General features: G+C 35.3%; 2 protein-coding genes across 4 annotated transcripts; one reads left to right on the top strand and one right to left on the bottom strand.

Annotated features, from left to right (window-relative positions):
- The first annotated feature begins 68 nt into the window (after positions 1-68).
- On the top strand, positions 69-14030 carry LOC7456318 (MAP3K epsilon protein kinase 1). 3 transcript variants are annotated; one of them, XR_008059687.1, is made up of 25 exons: positions 71-324; positions 713-847; positions 1348-1368; positions 1879-1952; positions 2050-2140; positions 2229-2312; positions 2824-2925; positions 3080-3211; positions 3501-3572; positions 4094-4194; positions 4551-4665; positions 4845-5237; positions 6672-7004; positions 7086-7130; positions 7756-7935; positions 8033-8116; positions 8359-8450; positions 8538-8621; positions 9158-10050; positions 10365-10744; positions 10841-10975; positions 11752-12158; positions 12362-12476; positions 13093-13487; positions 13650-14030. XR_008059687.1 is itself a non-coding variant. In XM_002310046.4 (24 exons), exons 1-24 carry the CDS (start codon positions 265-267, stop codon positions 13267-13269), a joined length of 4305 nt encoding a protein of 1434 aa, XP_002310082.4. In that variant the 5' UTR covers positions 71-264; the 3' UTR covers positions 13270-13587. The 3 variants fall into 3 exon arrangements, 2 of the variants coding, with proteins under 2 accessions (XP_024461027.2, XP_002310082.4); XM_002310046.4 differs by lacking the exon at positions 13650-14030 and having other exon boundaries at positions 13093-13587; XM_024605259.2 differs by lacking the exons at positions 12362-12476; positions 13093-13487; positions 13650-14030 and having other exon boundaries at positions 69-324; positions 10841-10970; positions 11752-11920.
- A 2737-nt stretch (positions 14031-16767) lies between these two features.
- Positions 16768-21533, bottom strand: LOC7456321 (eukaryotic initiation factor 4A-3). Its single transcript, XM_002310627.4, has 8 exons — positions 21169-21533; positions 19968-20208; positions 19773-19853; positions 19234-19341; positions 19019-19138; positions 18043-18210; positions 17448-17534; positions 16768-17211 (listed from the first exon to the last, which is right to left on the bottom strand). The coding sequence occupies exons 1-8, from the start codon at positions 21471-21473 to the stop codon at positions 17098-17100; spliced, it is 1224 nt and encodes a 407-aa protein (XP_002310663.1). The 5' UTR covers positions 21474-21533; the 3' UTR covers positions 16768-17097.
- Positions 21534-21702: the final 169 nt, after the last annotated feature.

Genomic DNA, 21702 nt, shown 5'->3' with positions numbered 1-21702 from the left:
TTTTGAATATTTTGGATTTTAATGTATTTTTTTATTTAAAAAACTATTTTGAACCACGCCCTTAAGGTCAATTCCGTCATTGAAAAAGCAGACACTCTCACTAACACGCCCATAGTTTCTCTCTCGCTCGTATGTCGCCGGAGCTGAGGCTTCCGTAAACGTTATCCGGCTGGAGAATACGGTTATTTTGTTTCTGAATTCCCGAAATGGAGAGTCTCTAGGATTTTCTTAAGCAAAAGCGTGTTCCATTTTTGACAAGAAGAGATGTCTCGGCAAACGCCATCGTCTCATTTTCTTAAATCGAAGACTCTCGATAACAAATATGTGAGCAGTCCATTTCTCCTACAATCCTCGCTATTTATGCCACTTTTATGCACGTTATGGATTTAATTTTCCGTGTTCTGTTTGGTTGCTGGGAAAATCGAGGTTGAAAAGAGAAATTTCTCGATTCGAGGTTTTGTTTTTTTTAGTGTTTGTTTTGGTGAGTTTCAGTCTAGGATTTGAATTTTAGTTGATTAAGAGATTAAATTTGAACTTAAATTAAAATATGAGACTTCAATTTCGAATTTGTTAATTTATTTATTTTTCTTTAGTTTTATTTAATTTTAATTTTGTTTCCTGATTGTCTCTTAACTATTGGCTTTAGTCAATAACGAATTAGCGCGAATGCATGATTTTTAAGTGAGTATGGTGTATTTTGTTTTTGGTGTAGATGCTTGGAGATGAGATTGGAAAAGGAGCGTATGGTCGAGTGTATAAAGGTTTGGATTTGGAGAATGGGGATTTTGTTGCAATTAAACAAGTTTCCTTGGAGAATATTGCCCAAGAGGATCTTAATATCATCATGGTTTGTTTCTAATTTTCTCTTAAAGATATACATCTGTGTGCAAGTGTACGCGCAACTCTTTTAATCTTAAATGTTGCTAGCTAGTTGAAGATGATGAAGGGCACTGTTATAGATAATTTTCTTGTTACTGTTTTAAGTTGGCCTGAAAGACTAGAGAGTTTATTGCTGACTTTCTTCGGAAACAGCCAACTTCATTTTCTGTGAGCTGTTTAGGGGTTGGCAAAGTTGAATTAAGTAGTTGAAGCATTTACTATTGACATCTCATAGAAAGCCAGAAATGGTTTTGTAGTGGTTATAGTTATTGTCTTTTCCATATCTTCTGTAATTCCTCAAGTGGAACTTCCTTTTAAGCATTTATGTCTGTTAATAAAGCATTTACTTTTAATGTTTCATCTGGTTTTACAATGATATATTTTTTCTGTCTACTTTGTAAGTTTGGCTGACAGTTGCTTCTTTCTTTTTGGGTACAATTTCTTTGGTGGAATGGATTGATGTTTCAGCAAGAGATAGATTTACTGAAGGTAGCTCTTGTTCTTTATTGTTATGTTTGCTTTTTGATTGAATATTCTTTTTTGCTGCACTTGAACTTTTCCTTTGTCAAGTCCATAATTCATTTAAGACAGCATATTTTGGGCATAAGGTTCTGGGCTGACTTTTAAATAAGGACCACTTTGTCAGTTACTGAAACTATTATGGTATCCGTGACCATGGCTTTCTTTACTAAAACCTTACTCCCTTCATCATCTTCTAGAGTTTCTATTGTGGATCTGTGTTTCAAGCATAAAGCAGGATGAACATGATTGTCTTTTATGTCCCCTTCACGCAAGTGGCAAACCCAAAGGAACTTCTTGGGCAGGACCATAGCTGTCTAATGACCTTTATATAATAATTCATATTCATATTCATATTCTAGCATTGGAGGTCCCTGGGCTTTCATGCTTTTAAAGTTAGTCATGACGAGAGTTCCCTCTAGAGAATGCATATTCTCAGTATGTGATCATACTAGTTTGAACATACTAATTTGATTGCAGAATTTGAACCATAAAAACATTGTGAAATATCTCGGATCATCGAAGACAAAGACTCATCTTCACATAATCCTTGAGTAAGTGAGCTCTTATGTTTTTGACTAACTGATAAATGAGGTTCCATGTAAACTCTGCTTCAAATTCATATGGTTTAATTTCTTTATGTTGATGCAGGTATGTTGAGAATGGCTCGCTTGCAAACATTATCAAGCCAAATAAATTCGGGCCTTTTCCAGAGTCTTTGGTGGCTGTTTACATTGCCCAGGTTTTTGATTGTCTCTTCAGTTAGTAGCTGCTTTCTGAGTTTTTTTTTTTCTTTTCTAATTAATGCTTATAAAATATTTTGATTTTAGGTTCTGGAAGGATTAGTTTATTTGCATGAACAGGGTGTTATCCATCGAGATATCAAGGGTGCAAACATATTGACGACCAAAGAGGTAATGCACTGTTTATGGTGTTTTGGTAACGTTTCATTTAGATGTGAGCACCTTACAATTACTTTGATTTCAAATACGCTAGGGTGCTCAATCCAAAATTGTGTGATGTCATATTTATTCTCTCAAATAGTGCATTTCTGTAAATTCAGAGTTGCAGTGTATAATTGCTATATAATGTTAAATCTTGGGAATGATGCACACTTTCCATTTAGGGAAATATATAAGTGACATGACTGTTTATGGCTAATTCAACGAAACCCTTTTCCATTTGACAAGAGTTTTTGTTTGTATTCTTAGACTACTTTTAAAAAATAATGAAGAGAGACGAGGTGCCTATGTGACTATAATGTTTGTAAATGGATGTCCTGTGACGTCACTGTACTTTTTCACCTCTCATGTTTTTTACTTGAAGATTTGCCTTTTTTTTCCTTCATATTATGTTCTGTATTCCTCCTATATCTTTTAAAATGGTGTCTTTAAAGCAGTTACTTGACCTTATTTTTACTTCCAGGGCCTTGTGAAACTTGCTGATTTTGGTGTTGCAACAAAATTAACTGAAGCTGATGTTAATACACATTCAGTTGTTGGAACGCCATATTGGATGGCCCCAGAGGTATTCATCTCTTACCTGCTTTCATTTGCTATATGTTTTTTCTATTTGTTCTAATCCATTATGATCAAAATCATGGTTGGAAAGGATAATACATATGATGTAGCTATTGAGGTGTTTACAAGCCTTGATCATGTGAAACTTGTTTATTTTTCAGGTTATTGAAATGTCAGGGGTTTGTGCCGCTTCTGACATCTGGAGTGTTGGCTGCACCGTGATTGAACTTCTTACATGTGTACCACCTTACTATGATTTGCAGCCAATGCCAGCTCTCTTTCGTATTGTTCAGGTTTGATCAGCTTTATATATATATAAAGTCTTTTCAGTTTATTAAAGTGAGCAATGTTTCCTGTTAAAACCTTTTGGGTTCACTGTCATTTTTCATCTTTTCTTCTCCATGTTGATGCCATCTCATGTTTCTTGTTTAGATTTTACTTGGGATTCTTATTGTCTGGAATGCAATAGTCTTGTTTGATGTTACAAGTGCTTTTTTTAATTTTTTTTGGGGCTAATTGAATTTGTTGAACTGGTCTGAGGATTGACTGCGCTGTGATGACAGAACTCTCTTTCTCTCTCAGGATGATAATCCTCCGATACCTGATAGCTTATCTCCTGACATTACAGACTTTCTGCGCCAGTGCTTCAAGAAGGTACATTGCACACGTCTAGTGCTCTAGCTTGATCAATTTCTCAGTTCTGTTACATAATTCCTAACTGCCTAATTTCATGCATCGACGATTTCTTGCTTGGTTTCCAATTTTAAAGTTGTGAAAGAACTATCCCAGCCACACCAATTTGGTCAGGCCCAACAACCTAGACCAAAATTAGAAAGGGATGGGAATTACCACTTCCCTTTTATAGGCTAATCTTTTGCTAGAAAGGATAGATCATATACTGAGTTTTGCTAGAAAGGGATTCCAAGAAAGAAGCACAATTGCTGGTAAGACAGCATAGCATTGTCTTGTTTTCCCCTTTGTGGTTATTCCAATCAACTCTGGCTTGCCTAAGTTTGGTTTCAGATCTGATTCAGTTTTGCCTTATCATTGTATAGAGCTTTCAGCTTTGTAATTAATGTTCAATTGGCTGACCCCCAAAATTTGTCGGCATGCGTCATTCAGTTTAGATTTTATTCATTTATTAAGGAAATGAGATATTTGGTTGTGAATTTCAGGATGCTACGCAGCGGCCCGATGCAAAAACACTACTTTCTCATCCTTGGATACTGAATTCTAGGCGTGCATTGAACTCTTTCCGTCATAGTGGATCAATAAGGTTGAATTTGATCTTCTTATTTTTGTCCATCTGTTTATAGTTCTGCTTATCACTTTCTTAACCAAGGTAGTTTATATGGATTAGCCTTAAACCCCAAGCCTAAGATTTTGCATGTGAGACCATGTGTGCCCTCAGATATTCAGTTTGAGCGTGGAGATGAACCAGTAGTTAACTCTATCCAACTGCTCTGCTGTGATTTTTGGAAGTGGCATCCAGTGTTTTATGCTTTAATATTTAAACAGATGTCATGTCACCATAAATTGAACTGTTTTTCTTTGTTTGCAATTAGATGACTTCCTTTCAAAGTGTCAATGTAGTATCTTACTGCAAGCATGGATTCTTTTTCTTTTTTGTAGAAGCATACAGGAAGATGTTTCAGTCGATGCGGTAATTTTAAATGGAGATAATCAGAGTACTGGCCAAATTAGTTCTGTGGATAAAACAGAAGCTTCTGTTGCTGATTTTGAAGCTGTGAGAATCATGTGATCTTTAACATTGTGATAAGTTGTTAACTTGGGGACTTTTCTTCATATCCTTAGCGGAGAAAGAAATCAATTTTGCTTGAAAAGTGATTCACACCTTATTTTTCCATGGAGAAGCAATTAAAATATATTGGCACTACATCCTGATTCAAATCTTTTGGTTTTCAGGTTTCCAGGAAAGAATTATTGACAGTGTCTGATGATGTCAGTAAGTCTTGTAAGGATAATTCCTCAAATGATGAAGTCGAGGAAAGAGCTGATAAATTAGACAATGATCTCCATTCAGATCAAGTCCCGACCCTAGCTATTCATGAAAATTCATCTCTCAAAACTAGTTCTGGCAGACTATCTATGAATAAAGTAGCTGCTGCTTGTGCTCCGCTTCATGGGTCAGCACATATGCATGACCAGGATCAGGCTCTGAGTAATTGTGACATGGAATCTCCTGATGCAAGAGGGAAAAACATAGATAGAAGGGATGGGGGAAAAACAAATTCTACTCATGTTGAGAATGGATCATTTGGTTTTGCAACAAGAAGTCAAGATAATGGGCTTCAAAAGGTAATTAATATCTGTTGCTTTCTTGGCTATGATGTTGTGCTCATTTGTTCATTGATGCTCGCCCCCCCCCCTCCCTCCCTGCGTCCCTCTCTCTTCAAAGGCTAAGACTGTTTATTGTGCACACTGTGTCGATTCATAGTGAATAGACAATTCTTGACATGATTAAAATGACACACAAAATAGAGAAAGAGATAGATGCTTTGTTGGTTCCTATCATGCAGGGTTTCATTTGGTCTTCTAATATAATCTCAGTCTTCTATATTTTGCTTGGTGCATTTTGTGTTCAGAGTCCAATCTTTTTTAAGTAAACCATTTCTTTTTGTGAAGAAAAGGAGAAATAGAACATGAATATAAAATTTTTAAAGAGCATGAAGCTTGGACAGCATGTTAACTAAATATACTCAATATGCCTAGATCTAGGGATGTAGGTTCCTTGAGCAGTTCTATATTGTTATGCACTTTTGAGGATTTCAGCTGGTTCTGCTTTTGTTGCTTGAAGTAAAACTAAGTTGAGGATTTTTGGTGGAGCAAACTCATCTATGCCTGCAGTGATGGAGAGGAACTGTGAACTAATTGCAACTCATGGCTTAAGGACATGGCCGAAACAGATTTCTTGATTGCCCATTCCTGATATCGCCGCTTAGTTAAAAAAAATATGGTTGATTAGATTTTAGATTTCTACCTTTTAGTGATCTTTACCTTTTGGATTTCCATGATATTAGGTTCTTCTATGCCTCCTGGCCCTTCCTTCTAGTTACAAATCTTCTGTTGCGGGTTATGTTACATTTGCTTCTACCTAATCAAGTTTTTTGTGTGTTTAGTAATTCAGTTGAAAGTGCTTTTTGGCTGAAAAAGCACCAAATTAATGTCTTTTTAGGTGCTTTTCGAAGGTTTTGACATCCTCGTATATATATATATATATATATAAAACATCAATTTGCTGCCTTCTTAACTCAAAAGCACCTAAAACACAATATCAAACAGGCTCTTTGTAATGTCACTGTAGTTATGTATTCTTAATTTCCTAAAACAGTAAATGTCTGATTATTCCTCTTCGAATATTGTGTATACCTTACGTGAATAGCTTGTCTATTCTTCATCTTCTTCTTAGTGTGGGTACACTCTACTTTTATTACTTTCCTGTGCTGCCATGTTGGAATGCATATGTTATAGTTATCATATGTGCCATGCAACGCTTTAGATGTATTCAGATATATTAGAGCATATGGTTTTCTAATGTCCCATTTGTTTTCTTTCTGGTCGTAAAATATGGGGTCTTGTCCTGAGTTCAAGTTCAGGTTTCCAAGGGAGCTTGAACATTGACATTTCCTACAACTTGCTCTCCTCCTCACCCATCTCACTTTCTTTCTTCTTTCCCTGCTTGGATACAATAATTGTATTATCTTATGCTTTTGTATAACTGGGACTTTGAAGGCTGTGAAGACATCAATGAACTTGGGAGGAAATGAGCTCAGTAAATTTAGTGACACTCCAAGAGATGCTTCACTGGATGATTTATTTCATCCCCTCAATAAAAATCCAGAGGATCGGGCAGCTGAAGCCTCAACATCTGCCTCAACATCACATATGAACCAAGGGAATGCTGTTGTGGCTGATGCAGGGAAAAATGATCTGGCTACAAGGTTGAGAGCTACAATTGCTCAAAAACAAATGGAGAATGAAATGGGGAAGACAAACGGTGGTGGTGATTTGTTTAGCCTAATGATGGGTGTTCTGAAGGATGGTGTGATTGATATTGATGGTTTGGTATGTTTTAACTGCTCAATTTTGTTCATTATTTAGATAATTAGTTTAATAATTCCTGACAACATATGCTTTTCTTGGCAGGTTTTTGATGAAAAATTGCCTCCAGAAAATCTCTTTCCTCTCCAGGTAGTCAATCAAATTTTGAGCACCTCAATCAATCACTTGATTTAGACTACAGTAGCATTGCAATCCAGACTTTTTTGAAGTATTTAAATTGATGAACAAAAGACATAAGCTCATTAGCAACCTCTTTTTATTGTTTGGATTGAGTGATGCCTGCTAAAGACAGGTATTTTGAAATATGAAGCTGCACTAATCTATTGTAGCTCTTCATGTTACGTAATAACCTTAAAAATGATAGTCCTTTATGCTTTCTGTTCCTTTCTTGATAATTCGAGAATCTGATAGTATTTTAGTTTCCAATGGAGGAGGAAAGCAACCTGTTATACAAACTTGTAATCTGATGATTAATATACTGGCTCCAATCTTTAAAGTTCCTCTTTACATGCAGTGGATTGACTATTTTGATGATTTAGTGACAATGTGAAGTGAAATGACATCTCATGCTGTTGTGGGTTGGAAACTCTTGAATCTTTGTCTAATTAGTCCTCAGATAAATTTTTTCATCAATTCCTGTTGTCTAATCATAGTGGATTCTTAAAAATAAGAATGCTATGAATATCAATTCTTCACTATCCTTGTTTTTTTATAACATGGGCTGGTTGTAATTGTTATTGTTTTTGCTTTGTAGGCTGTTGAGTTTAGCAGGTTAGTTGGGTCGTTAAGACCTGAGGAATCAGAAGAGGTGATTGTATCTGCATGCCAGAAACTTATTAGCATCTTTCACCAGCGCCCTGAGCAGAAAATTGTTTTTATTACCCAGCATGGATTGCTTCCTCTAATGGAATTACTTGAAGTTCCTAAAACTCGTGTATGCCAGCTAGCTATGCATTGTATTTTGTTGTTTCCACTTGCTATGAGAGTTGCAGCTTCTAATATGAGGAGATAATTGCTTCCCGATATTTCAGGTTATATGTTCTGTCCTCCAACTTATAAATCAGATTGTGAAAGATAATACCGATTTCCAGGAAAATGCATGTCTTGTTGGCCTGGTAAGTGATTCTCCAAGGTTTGTGTTCCCTTGTTGGAAGTAATTTGCTCGAGTTTTGAGTTACTACAATCAAGCATTCTGTATTTTTTATAAAAGGATTGGCTCATTCCATCCTTAACTGGGGCTTGCGCTTTGTTCTTACATTTCTGCATGTATCTCTTATCACTAATCCTTCTTCCTGAAATACTTGGGCTAGAACATTATTTCCATCCTGATATATTTATGGCGAATGTTATGTGCCAGATCCCTGTGGTCATGGGTTTTGCTGGACCTGATCGCCCCCGTGAGGTTCGCATGGAGGCAGCTTATTTCTTGCAGCAGCTATGCCAGTCAAGGTGGAGAGTTTCTCCTTTTATAATTCCCTTGCTTTGATTTGCTAAACAGATAGGATTAGGACTAACACTGTTGGCTTTCTGGTGTAGCTCGTTGACATTGCAAATGTTCATTGCTTGCCGTGGAATACCTATCCTGGTGGGTTTTCTAGAGGCTGATCATGCTAAGTACAGGTTTGTAATTTCTTTTCTGGTATGTGTTTGCAAGGTCCGGTATTTTTTTCCTTTAAAGCTGACAAAAAAACAAGTATGCTTGGAAGTTTGAAATGGTGCCTTTTTTCATGCAGAAAGACAGGCGGTTTGGTTGTATAGTATGAATTTTATGTCACAATGCATGAGTGTGAAGCTGGTGAATTTCATTAGGATTTATTTATCAGCCACCTTTGTTCATGCTCCCCGGTCGTCTCAAACCTTATCTTGGAATAGAAACGTCACTGTTCTCTAAAAAGCATTTTCCCTAGGAAAGCTTGTTTGTTGCTGCTCAATATCACATTCTAAATCATGTAGCAACTTTGAAATCAAGTATGGTCTCTGTTTAAAGTAGACAGGATGACCCTGTACAAAAGCTCTACAACAGACTGCACAAATTTCCAAATGCTCATGGTTTTGTCATGGCAATGTTTAGAGCATGCTTGTTAGCCACACATGATTTCCTCTGTGTACCCTTTCCATTATCTTATAAATACACTGATTCAGCTCTTTGCATCCAGGGACATGGTTCACCTAGCTATTGATGGCATGTGGCAGGTCTTTAAGCTTCAGAGATCAACCCCAAGAAATGATTTCTGTCGCATAGCTGCGAAAAATGGAATACTGTTCAGACTTATCAACACTCTTTATAGCTTGAATGAGGCAACTAGGCTAGCTTCAATATCCATGGGAACTGGATTCCCACTAGATGGTTTAGCTCAACGACCACGATCTGGTCCCTTGGATTTCAATCATCCTATTTTCATTCAGAGCGAGCCACCACTTTCTGCATCTGATCAGCCTGATATCCTTAAATTTAGGCATGGAATGATCGATCATCCCTTGCCTTCTGTGACACAAGAACCATCACGTGCTTCAACTTCACATTCCCAAAGGCTGGATGCCATTCAACCAGATGCCAGATATCTTGGGACAGACACTGATGGGCCTCAATCTAGTAATGAAGCAATCGAAGCTACAGTTGCTTCCAAGTTGCCAGATCCAGCAGCTTTAGGAAAAGCTGCAAATATGGGTATCAAAGAACCTCCAGGAATTGCTTCTAAAGAGCGGGATAACTTGGATCGGTGGAAAAGTGATCCATCACGCCCAGAAACTGAACTTAGGCAGCAGCGAGTCACTGGTTCCACGCAAAGGACATCTACTGATAGGCCTCCAAAGTTGATAGAAAGTGCATCAAACGGTCTTACTTCTGTGGTATCTGCTCAGCCAGAGCAAGTTCGTCCTCTTCTAAGCTTGCTGGAGAAGGAACCCCCTTCTAAGCATTTCTCTGGTCAGTTGGAGTATGCACGTCACCTCTCAGGGTTGGAGAGACATGAAAGTATACTGCCTTTATTACATGGATCTGAGAAGAAAACAAATGGTGAATTGGATTTTCTGATGGCAGAGTTTGCAGGTAATTGGTTGTGTTTGTCTCCCTCTCTCGTTTTCTCCTTCATTTGAATTGGTCAACATGATTTCCAATTGACTTCATGTTATTTGAACTTTTAGTGGGATACGGCTCTTTTCCTGCATGGTCTGTTGTTAGCAACACCACAACAAGTTTTGAAGTCTTATTTTAGGAATTTTGTGATAATTTCTTCCATCTTGTTTGCAGAAGAATTAGTATTTCTTGCAATGTTTATTATGGAGCTGCTGTTTGCCCTCAATATGAATTTCCAATGAGGAACACTTATATTTTGGGAACTTCTCTTGTTTTTATGGTTGCAGAGGTTTCTGGGCGTGGAAGAGAAAATGGAAATCTAGACTCCATGCCTAGAATTTCACATAAAACAGTGAGTAAGAAGGTTGGACCAGTTGCACCTAATGAAGGAGCTGCTTCCACATCTGGTATTGTATCTCAAACAGCATCTGGTGTATTGTCTGGTTCGGGTGTTCTAAATGCTAGACCTGGGAGTGCAACATCATCTGGGTTACTTTCCCAGATGGTATCAGCAGAGGTTGCGAGGGAATACCTGGAGAAAGTGGCGGACCTTCTGCTCGAGTTTTCTCAAGCTGACACAACTGTAAAATCCTACATGTGTAGCCAAAGCTTGCTTAGCCGTCTTTTTCAGATGTTCAATAGAATTGAGCTCCCTATTCTTTTAAAGGTACAAAAGAGAGTGTTCTACAGCTTTGTGCTTAAACTTGTTTGAGTATTTTTTTTTATATGCTATCTCACCTTGCTGCTCTTTATTGATTCACAGATACTTAAGTGTATCGATAATCTGTCAACTGACCCAAACTGCTTAGAGAATCTTCAGCGAGCAGATGCAATTAAGTACTTGATTCCAAATCTTGAACTCAAAGATGGACCTCTTGTAGATCAAATTCATAGTGAGGTTTGCCTTCCCAAGTTACTTCCTATAATTTTAGTAGTTTGTGATTATGCTACAAGCTGCCTTTTTACTGTCTTTGAATTTGCATTTATAAAAAATATGAATATGAGTGTCTTTCTGTCATATAATAAATTGTTGGTCCCCAAGGCACATGGAATTTCTAATTTACTCCACGGACCTTTCATTAGCTGCTGTTCTGTTTTAGATTTGTTTGTGCTTGTATTTTAATACTGCACTTGTTGACATTATAGAAGTACAGTGTTCTCCTTGTATACTGTACACTCTAGGTTCTTGGATCATCCCTTCTGCAATTTCTAATCCCTGTTCCTTACGTTACCATTCATTTGCCCGGGTGCCTGGGTATAGTCAACTAGACATTTGGTCTTGTAGTGGAAAAAACGACATACCAGTTACACCTCAACACAACCTTTCATTCTACGCATGCTAAAAGCCTCATGTTGGAAGTTCTTCTCTTAGTCTAGGAAGAGAGGACATGGCAGTTGCACTGCAATGAAAGCTTTCATTCTATGGTTACCAAAATTATCGCATATCAAGTTCTTGCCTATCTCTTAAATATGGGAACTGTGTGGGTGCTTATGTATGAAATGTGAACTTCAATTTCTATCAAAAGCTGCGTAGGTCATCTTCATCACATGTTATCGAAGTTTCATGGCTAAATTGGTTTGGTTTGTTTATGTTGCCCAAGTTTTTTATTAGTGGATTTAATTATTGCAAGCATTCCAGTTCTCATAACGTTTGCTGAATTTTATTGTTTGAAGGTCCTCAATGCACTTTTTAACCTCTGCAAGATAAATAAGAGGAGACAGGAACAAGCTGCTGAAAATGGAATCATTCCACACTTAATGAATTTTATTATGTCTGATTCTCCTTTGAAATCGCATGCATTACCTCTACTGTGTGACATGGCTCATGCATCACGTAATTCAAGAGAACAATTAAGGGCCCATGGTGGATTGGATGCATACTTGAGCCTACTTGATGATGTGGTTTGGTCAGTGACAGCACTAGATTCAATTGCTGTTTGCTTGGCTCATGACAATGACAACCACAAAGTGGAACAGGCATTGCTAAAAAAGGATGCAGTTCAGAAATTAGTGAAGTTTTTCCAATGCTGCCCCGAACAACAATTTGTGCATATATTGGAGCCATTCTTGAAAATTATCACGTATGAACTTTTCTCGTCTTTCTATTCATTTATTCATTACCAATTGTTAAGTTTAACTCACGAATGGCAATCCATTGGTCAATTGAATTGTGAAAAAATGAACTATGAATGAAAAACTAGTAAACTGTGCAGATCCTCTGGGATCCAAACTGCTTAAATTATCAGTATTTTATCAGCATTTCATTCGTACTTGTTGAATGCAGGAAATCATCCCGGATAAATACAACTTTAGCTGTTAATGGCTTGACACCTCTGCTCATTGCAAGACTGGATCATCAAGATGCCATAGCTCGTCTTAATCTGCTCAAACTAATAAAGGTGAAATTTAGCTTGACTTTTACCACTGCACTGAGGAATAACATACAACATATAGATCAATGTTGCTTGCATTGTTGATTCTGCTGATGTTATCGCTCTTCTCGTGCTAGTGCTGGTAGAAACCTTGTTTATCTCAATTAGGTCTGCTTTAGAAATAGTTTTTAGTGTATATTTTTTTCTATCCAGTATTTTTGTTCCATTATTTTTTTCGATGTATGCAATTCATATGCTGATTGATATCTCCTTGCTCCAATGATCAATCTTTTAGGGATCTCTTCTTAACAATCAATGTAAGCCTTGTTTAGTAGTTTCTCCTCCACAGCTAAAACAACCAGCAATGCAAGTCTGCTTAGCATGGTGTCTTATCATGTCAAAAAACCACCAGCTTGTTCTTTTTTATATTATCAGTAATTAAGTAGCCAAGCACGTGTTCTTTTTTATCACCATGAGTCTAAAACATCACATTGTAGCATATTTGGTGGAGAGAAGACCCTAGTGCTTGCCCTTTTCTCATCAATCTCGTTTCAGTTATTTTTTTCCATGCTGGAAGCTGCATTTGAAAGTAGGTGTTTGGTTTGATCATATCATGAATTGCTCAATGAAATTTGATGTGCAGGCTGTGTATGAGCACCACCCACGTCCAAAGCAATTGATCGTGGAGAATGACTTGCCCCAAAAACTTCTGAACTTGATCGAGGAACGTAGGGACGGGCAAAGCTCCGGAGGCCAAGTGTTAGTGAAACAAATGGCTACTTCGCTACTTAAAGCACTTCATATAAACACTGTTCTGTAAATTCGTGTCTCACAGTTTCTTTTCAAAATGTACATGGTTTTTTAGGAAATTTTATTTGTTAGATTTTTTCCCCATTAAAAATATGGTTTGCTTGTGTGTGTATGCTTGCAATCATGTGGATGCAACAAGTTTTAGGAGGGTGTTCTACTTATCCAGGAGGTCTCAGAAACTCGAGAGTTCCAAAGGGTGGCTGTCTTTTTGCATTAGCGAGCTACCAGGTCGATTTCTCCCCCCCCAATTTGTTCTTAAATATTCTAATTTAAACTCCAATGTTTGTAGTGCTAACTGTTTATAATTTTATGACCTTTTTTTTTTTTTTTTTTCTTCTTATAATGGATTTTTCATTTATCATTTATTACTGGCTTTTAATTTGGAGACAGGATTTCTTCCGTGGAATAATTTGACTGCTCAAAGTGGCTATAACAGCTGCTTTTTATATGGTGGCCTCTCTCACGTAATTGTCTCGTGCCCCCCACCCCCAACTTGCTTTTGCGATCTAGTTTTTAACATTTGGGATTTTTACTGGGTCCTGGGTGGGTGATGCAGGAGGTTGAAGTTCTCAGGGAATTTTTTTTTTTTAATTTAGAAAATTAAGTAATATATTTAATAATTTTGTTTTTTCTAGTTTATTTTGAACTTTTATTTTTAGATATTTAAGTTTGTTTTGGTTGGATTTTGAGTCAATTTAAGGAGTTGTAAATCTCTTAAGAGATAGACTCCTTGAAGATAAATATTTAATAGCAAAATTATAAATTTCATCATGTCATAGTATCATTTAGAGGTTTATGAATTTCCCTTTATTTATTTATTTATTTATTTATTTCTATGGTTGGGAACCTAAAAATTCACAGGACACAAGAAAGTGATAGACCTTACTGTAAATATAGATCTCCAACAACTAACACAACAAATAGTAGTAAATGTTAACTGCCTAAGAACAATTCAAGGCTTTGCCTCTTCCTCCATGAGTAGGGAACGCTAATAGCTCCACCATCTGCACCACTAATAATTTAAGATGATGAGAATGGAATGTATATGTTCAAAGGATTTGAGGTGGAAACATTGTTCATGTATTAGCTATTCACATCTTTTTTTATATATATAGTATTTTTAGGTTTTATTTAATAATTGTAGTTTGATTTTTTAAAATTCATACTCGATAAATTATGGAATGATATTTGGATTATGAACACTAAATCACATCAAACTTTTATCTTCACTCACATCTTTTTTTTTTTTTTAATATTGGATCCTTTTTCTTTAATTTGCATATTTTTTTATCAAGTCATTTTACTTTTCATTTAACAACTATAGTTTGGTTTTGTAAAATTAAAACTCGGTAAACCTTGTAATGATGTTTATAATCATGAATATGTAAGATAATATAAGATGAAAAAAAATATTAAAAAACGATGGAAATAAAATATAGAAGAAAGACACAATCCATCATGGGTTGCAATAGTTACCCATGATATTTTATATATATATATATATATATATATATATATATATATATATATATATATATTATTCTAATATGTATATATATTTTATTTTATATTGAATAATAAACAACATTCAGATAATGAATACTTATATAATATCTAAAGTTAGATGAATAAGATATAAATATTTAAATTTTTTACCGGTTAGGTGATGAATAAATAGAATATAAATATAGTAAAACCGACCTATAAATACCCATTTACATCCTTACTTAAATGCATTGTAACATGGCAGTGATAATAATATTTTTTAAGAAAATCTATGTTCTTGCTCCCTAAGAAAAGTATTTTTTAAAAAAAATTTATTTTTTATTTTTTTCTTTTCATTAAATTAATATTTTTTTGGTGTTTTTAGATCATTTTAATGCGCTAATGTTAAAAATGATTTTTAAAAAATAAAAAAAATATATTATTTTGATACATTTCCGAGTAAAAAACACTTTAAAAAACAACCATGACCACACTCTCAAACACACATCAATAATAATATTCAGGGAGGGATTTAGTCCCAAGTAATTTGATTTAAGGATACCCTAATTGTCAAACAAAAAAATAAAAACACATTTTTTAGCCAATTCATCATTCAATACAAATGGAGGATCATATTACTCCTAGAAAATTGTCCCTTCTTCAATTATCTATTTTTTTAAAATAATTTGTGTATTAAATTTTATAATACATCAAATCAAATAAGTACCAAGTAGCATAGAAACTAGTAGGAAATCACTGATTTTTTAACTCTGCTGTTTCTTTGAGTTCTCTTGGACTTCTTGCAAGTCAATAGTCATACAACATTTTGTGTAAGCTCTTGTTGTATGGATTAATAAGGATATATAATATCCTTCGTGTTACCTTTTTTAACCTGTCTTTCTTTAAAGTCGTAGTTTAAAAATAACTAAAATTAAAAGATTATAGCAACCGAATGAGAAAACTCTAAAGATCAGGAATCAGTTTTAATATGAAGGATGCGTCATTTATGAATGTAAGGTGGATATTACCACTATATATTATCTTTAAACAGAAGCTACAAATTAAGTGTAAAAACATGGACCAAATAGAGTGTTGCTTTGCTATGGTTCACCAAGAACTTTTTTAAAAGGAGAAATATTTTCCAAGCCTTAGGAAATTATTTGGAATTGTAATTAAGTCTAGTCTAGTGAATAAATCTTAAAGCTCCTGATTCGATTATTTACCTAGTTAATGTTTCAAAATAAATAATATTAGATTTATCTTAGTCATTAAAAATATAATTTGGCTTTAAAAAAAATCTTTAAGTTATATTTTTTTTTTTAAAAAAAACATTAATACTACAACATATTAGATTGCACCGATAAAAATCATGATGCAGCTTATGAACTTTTCTAGATTTAATAACCTTGTTTTTTTAAACTATTTTCTGCTTAAATATATAATAAAAAATACACTTATGAAATTAAATACAAATCTCATATCAGAATGTTTATTTGAGACCTCAGCAATTCTATAGAAAATAAATAAAAACCAATTATAAAAACTAATTCTAGATCAATCTAAATCAACCCGCCACATATACAATTCAACAATTCAAGTCGTGAATTTTATCTTTTTAAAAATTATTTTTTATTTAATTATACCTCTCAAAACCAAGCTAATCACATACCTGCATGTTTTTTTTAAGACTTGATAAATAACATTAGAAAGACAGAAAAAATCAAAGTGAAAAAGAAGATGGGGGAAGACATGGACAGTGAAGCACATCAGCAAAACCAGATCTTTTAGTGTTTTTTGGTAATTATGATACTTGAAAAATTTATGATCAAGCGAGCAAAGTTCATTATTTTTATGAATTTTTTGCTAATTGAAGGAGCTCAACGTGGGGTCTTAGTTCGTTAAAAATTATCATAGAACTCACAACTCCTATCGTGCAAAGCTTCAACTCCCATGTCATATTAAGAGCAACGTTTATATCAAGATTGTCCATTTTTCGCTGGGGTAAACAAGGACAAGAACAAAATAAATAATAAACATTTAGATGATAACTCAATTTCAGATTGATCCTTGTCCCATTGTCGCTAAACAATGGGAGTGCTGGTTGAAGGATATTGGGGAAAAGTACCCAAGCAACCAAAAAAATGCATGTCTGTAACTTACAAGTGTATAAATTCGATAAGAGAGCATCTTAATCACAATCTTATCATAGGAGTTAAAGCTACTCTAGCATTTTTCTTGTCAGACTTACCCGCATCTTAAACGCCAAAAAAGTGTACAGTGCAGCAGCGCACACAGATGCCAGCCACAATTCACGAACATTGTCCGCAGCAAGTAATAACCACCACAGCATGTCTTATATCAGATCACCAATATTCATCGGCATTTCATCAATCTGGGTGCTGTAATACTGCTCAATATCTCTTAAGATCCTGATATCATCACTTTTGACAAAATTAATGGCAACACCCTGCAAACCATCACAATAATATTAAACAGTCAGCTAGCAAAGGATAGTGATCAAAAAGGTAACAAGACAGCACAGATGAGTATCCAAAACACAATCTTTTCCAATGAAAATCAAATTGTGTAGCCGTAGATCTAAAAAGACATCAACTCAGTGAAGCCATTTTTTAAAGAGTGGTCAGTTCAAGTTATACAGGTGTCGATTCTCATTAGTAGAAGTACTCCAAACCAAGTATATACCTTACGTCCAAAACGACCAGAACGACCAATTCGATGAATGTAAAGCTCTCGATTGTTTGGAAGGTCATAGTTGATCACCAAAGAAACCTGAAGAGAAAAATGACAGCAGCATGAAGAAGATGAGACCAAACTGCAGAGCTATGCTCTTAAACAAAACAATCTATAAAAGAACGCATGTCTGGCCAAAAAGAACAGGAGGAAAAAAGGGAACACCCAATATAATCAGATCATGAAAATGAAAGCTCACTGATGTTGCATTAGCTAGATAACAAGAGATTTGGTCAAGAATAATCTATTTTTACACAGCATAACGATGATATTAAAATGAATATCATCATTTGAGTGGTCAATGCAAGTCTGAAAACACATTTTACTCGTGGCACAGAAACAACAGAGCTAATGAAACAGCAAATTGGGTCGTTCCAAGGCCAGGTTAGATCATCAACCTCAATATAATATGATTAAAACAGATAAACCTATCTCAACATCAAATATATATATTTTTTTCATATCAAGAAAGGAAAGCATCATCATGCATGTGAAAACACTGCATCCAATGAAGACATTATAAGGGAAGAGGAAGATGGGAACTTACTTGTTGAACATCAAGCCCCCGAGCCCAAACATCAGTTGTGATCAGTACACGAGTTTCACCCAGACGGAAATTAGACATAATTGCATCTCTCTCCCTCTGAGGCATGTCACCATGCATTGCTGAGACAGTAAAGTTAAATTCAACCATCTTGGCGGTTAACCAATCAACCTGTCCAAAAGGAAGAGAACTCTTAGGACTACTTTTCAACAAGAAAACATCTTCCAAAAGCAGGCACAATTTTTTTTTCAGGAGGGCACATCTAACCCATAATAGAGTAAACATCTGTTGCAAAACTAAAATCACTCTTCCTTTATCACTTATTTAAATAGCTTGAAAACCTATCTCTCAATTTCTGTGCATTAATACACAGTCACACATCAAAATCCCATTTTCGGAGAACGGGTATTGGAACTACAAAGAACATCCTTTATCATCCTACTCCAAGAGAATGTGCTGATTAACTTCAATATCAAAATTATGGTTTCTGTAAATAAGTTTGCATCTCACATATCTTAAACAACTGGTTAGGTCCAAACAAGTTTGGTGCAGATCTGTTGCAAAACTAAAATTACTTTTCCTTTATCACTTATTTAAATAGCTTGAAAATCTATCTCTCAATTTCTGTGCATTAATACACAGTCACGCATCAAAATCCCAGTTTCCATACATAGAGAAGAGAACGGGTATTGGAACTACAAACATCCTTTATCATCCTACTCCAAGAGAAGTGCTGATTAGCTTCAATATCAAAATTATGGTTTCTGTAAATACGTTTGCATCTTATGTATCTTAAACTGGTCAGGTCTTAACAAGTTCTGTGCAGACAACATGCATATCACCAGCTATATAATAGAACAGTCCATATATCATGATCAAATGACAGTACAATTGCTCTAGTGTTAACGCTGGTATAGAATGTTAAATTCTTCATAAGATACTGCTATCAAAAAGGAAATTATGCGAGTAACAGCTTTACCTTCCGCTTTGTATTGCAGAAAATAACAGCTTGAGTGATGGTAAGAGTATCATAAAGGTCAGTCAGAGTCTCAAATTTCCATTCTTCTTTTTCCACAGCAACAAAAAATTGCTTGATGCCCTATCACCATAGAAACACAACAAAAAGGAGCAGTTCTCATTACATACCAGCTTTGCACCCATAGGAAGTTTATATACAGCTAGAATAATGCTCACCTCCAAAGTCAACTCATCACGTTTCACAAGAATCTTTACAGGATCTGTCATGAACTTGCTTGTAATCTCCAGAATTTCATTAGGAAGAGTGGCAGAAATCAGGACAACCTACAATATATTCATAAATTAGAAAAGGGAACATAACCAATAGCTATAAGCTTGCCTATTGTACGAGAACACACAACTACACATCACATCAAATCACAAGATTACACTGACACCAGCAAGACAGAAGCTGCTTGCAAAAACTAGGAACTACACATTTTCACGATATGCTCCATCCCATATAGACATACAATATTTAATGTTTACATACAAACCACTAAAGAGAAAGATGTAAGCTAAGTTGAATGAGGAAAGGCTAATGACCACTAAACTAGCTTAATATTGTTTTCCTCATTTTCTATGATAAGTTAGAGAGGCAGAGAAAGGGAAACAAAACAAAATACCTTGATGGAATACAATTGATGGGACCAATAAGTTAGCTGACATAATAACACAGAGATCAATACTTAAAAAAATATGGAGAGAGCATAGACCTGAAGCTCGGGTGGAAGATATCTGTAAACATCATAAATTTGATCCTTGAACCCTCTGCTCAACATCTCATCAGATTCATCCTGCAGACAAATAATAGAACAAAATTCAGCAACAATTCCTCAAGGCATTCATTACCATACTTACACCTTTAAGGACTGCCCAAACAAATGCAAGGCAAATTGAGATTTACTCACAAGAACTAGTACTCTGATGGCTCTAGTACGTAATGACCTTCTCTTGATCATGTCACAGACTCTGCCTGGAGTTCCAGAGACTACATGAACTCCATATTCTAGTTTTCGAATATCCTCGCCCACGCTTTTGCCTCCAATGCATGCATGTACTTGTATATTAATGTTTTCACCAATTGCCGTTATCACTTTCTCTGTCTGCTCTGCCAGTTCCCTTGTAGGTGACAATATCAGTGCCTGGACCCTGTAAAATCAAGCCAATATAAGCATGGCAGAGACATCAACTGTAATGTCAACCCAGATTAAACCAGCCCAAATTTCAAGAACCAGTATTCCCTTAATTACTTACAACAACTACAATAAGACTAATGTTTTCTTTTTGTCAACATTAGGATTTTAGCATAAATATCATTAGAATACCAAAAACAACCAACTTAATTGTAAACCTTAGCTATCCAAATCATAGCTTTAAGAACATTGAAAAACTTTAGCTTGCATGACAATAACAAAAAGTGGAACAAAAGAAAGGAACGATCTTGGGTTTTTCAAAATTAGGGTCCATTCAAAAACAGCAATAACACCAAAGCAAAAACTTAAATTACAACAAACAACAACCTTATCTATTAACACCTATGACATTAACACTAAAAACAACTCGTCAAACATAACCACTGATAAAACCCATATTCGAAAAAACTCCATTTATTTCTACAATTAGGAAAAGGAAAAACAATTTTAGGTATCTATAATTATGTCCTTTAAAGTTATTCAAATTCTACCGCATAAAAATTAGGGTTTGTGTAACGAATCAAAATCTCTAACTTAATCAACGTACACTAACATAACCACGTTAAAAAAACTTTGGGGTTGCAACAATAAGGACGATATCTGATTTTATTACACAACACTAACAGAACTCACATAAAAAAAAGACAAAAAAACTAGGGATTTCAACATTCGGTAAAGAAACCACCTTAGCTATCCAAAGTTATGTCTTTTCAATTTAGGGTTCCTCTAATAAAACAAAATTTGTAATCCCATTAGACATTAAAAAAAAAAAAACAACATAAGGATTTTTACAATTAGGGTTCATCTAACAAAACTCAAATTCAAACATAATTACACAAATTAACAAAAACCATATCACAAAATCTCAAAAAATCAAAGCATTTATTTTAAAAAAAAGAGAAGTGCAAAAACCTACTCTCTGTTAGCAGTATCAACAAGCTGACAAGCAGTAAGGGCAATCATAGAGGTCTTTCCAGTACCAGATTGAGCTTGTGCTATAACATCACGCCCTTTAATTATTGGCATTAAAGCTCTTTGTTGTATCGCTGACGGCTTTTCAAATCCATAATTATAAATTCCTCTCAGTACATCTTCTTTCAATCCCATCTCATCGAAACTTGCAACAGGTTCTATTCCCTCCGTCGTTTCAAACACTAACTTTTCATCCTCCGCCGCAGCCCTCCTAGCGCTCCGCCCAGCCGGTACTACGCTTGTGGCCATCGCCGCTGATTATTTTAGAGAGGTGATTTTTTCTCGAGCTAAGGAGAGATGTGAATTAAGAGGATTATATTAATACGGTCTTCTTTGAGAGAGTTCGGAACTTTTGTTTAAATGCAATAATGGGCTTAGCCCATCCATTTTATTTCTTATGGGCTGGATTATTAAACCATCTATCTTATATTTTAACCCAGTAATATAGACATGTTGCCCGCACTTTACTGTGGGCTGG

This window comes from Populus trichocarpa, chromosome 7 (genome assembly GCF_000002775.5).
Source record: "Populus trichocarpa isolate Nisqually-1 chromosome 7, P.trichocarpa_v4.1, whole genome shotgun sequence".
Lineage (NCBI taxonomy): Eukaryota > Viridiplantae > Streptophyta > Magnoliopsida > Malpighiales > Salicaceae > Populus > Populus trichocarpa.
This window is presented reverse-complemented; position numbering and strand designations above follow the sequence as displayed.

Coding starts and splice junctions, on each gene's coding strand:
- LOC7456318 (XM_002310046.4), top strand. CDS start 265: ATGTCTCGGCAAACGCCATCGTCTCATTTTCTTAAATCGAAGACTCTC. Junction 4,666..4,844: donor CTGTTGCTGATTTTGAAGCT/GTGAGAATCATG, acceptor TTTGGTTTTCAG/GTTTCCAGGAAAGAATTATT. Junction 7,936..8,032: donor TTGAAGTTCCTAAAACTCGT/GTATGCCAGCTA, acceptor CCGATATTTCAG/GTTATATGTTCTGTCCTCCA.
- LOC7456321 (XM_002310627.4), bottom strand. CDS start 21,473: ATGGCCACAAGCGTAGTACCGGCTGGGCGGAGCGCTAGGAGGGCTGCG. Junction 19,139..19,233: donor GTGATGAGTTGACTTTGGAG/GTGAGCATTATT, acceptor CTATGGTGATAG/GGCATCAAGCAATTTTTTGT. Junction 17,212..17,447: donor CTGGTCGTTTTGGACGTAAG/GTATATACTTGG, acceptor GATGGTTTGCAG/GGTGTTGCCATTAATTTTGT.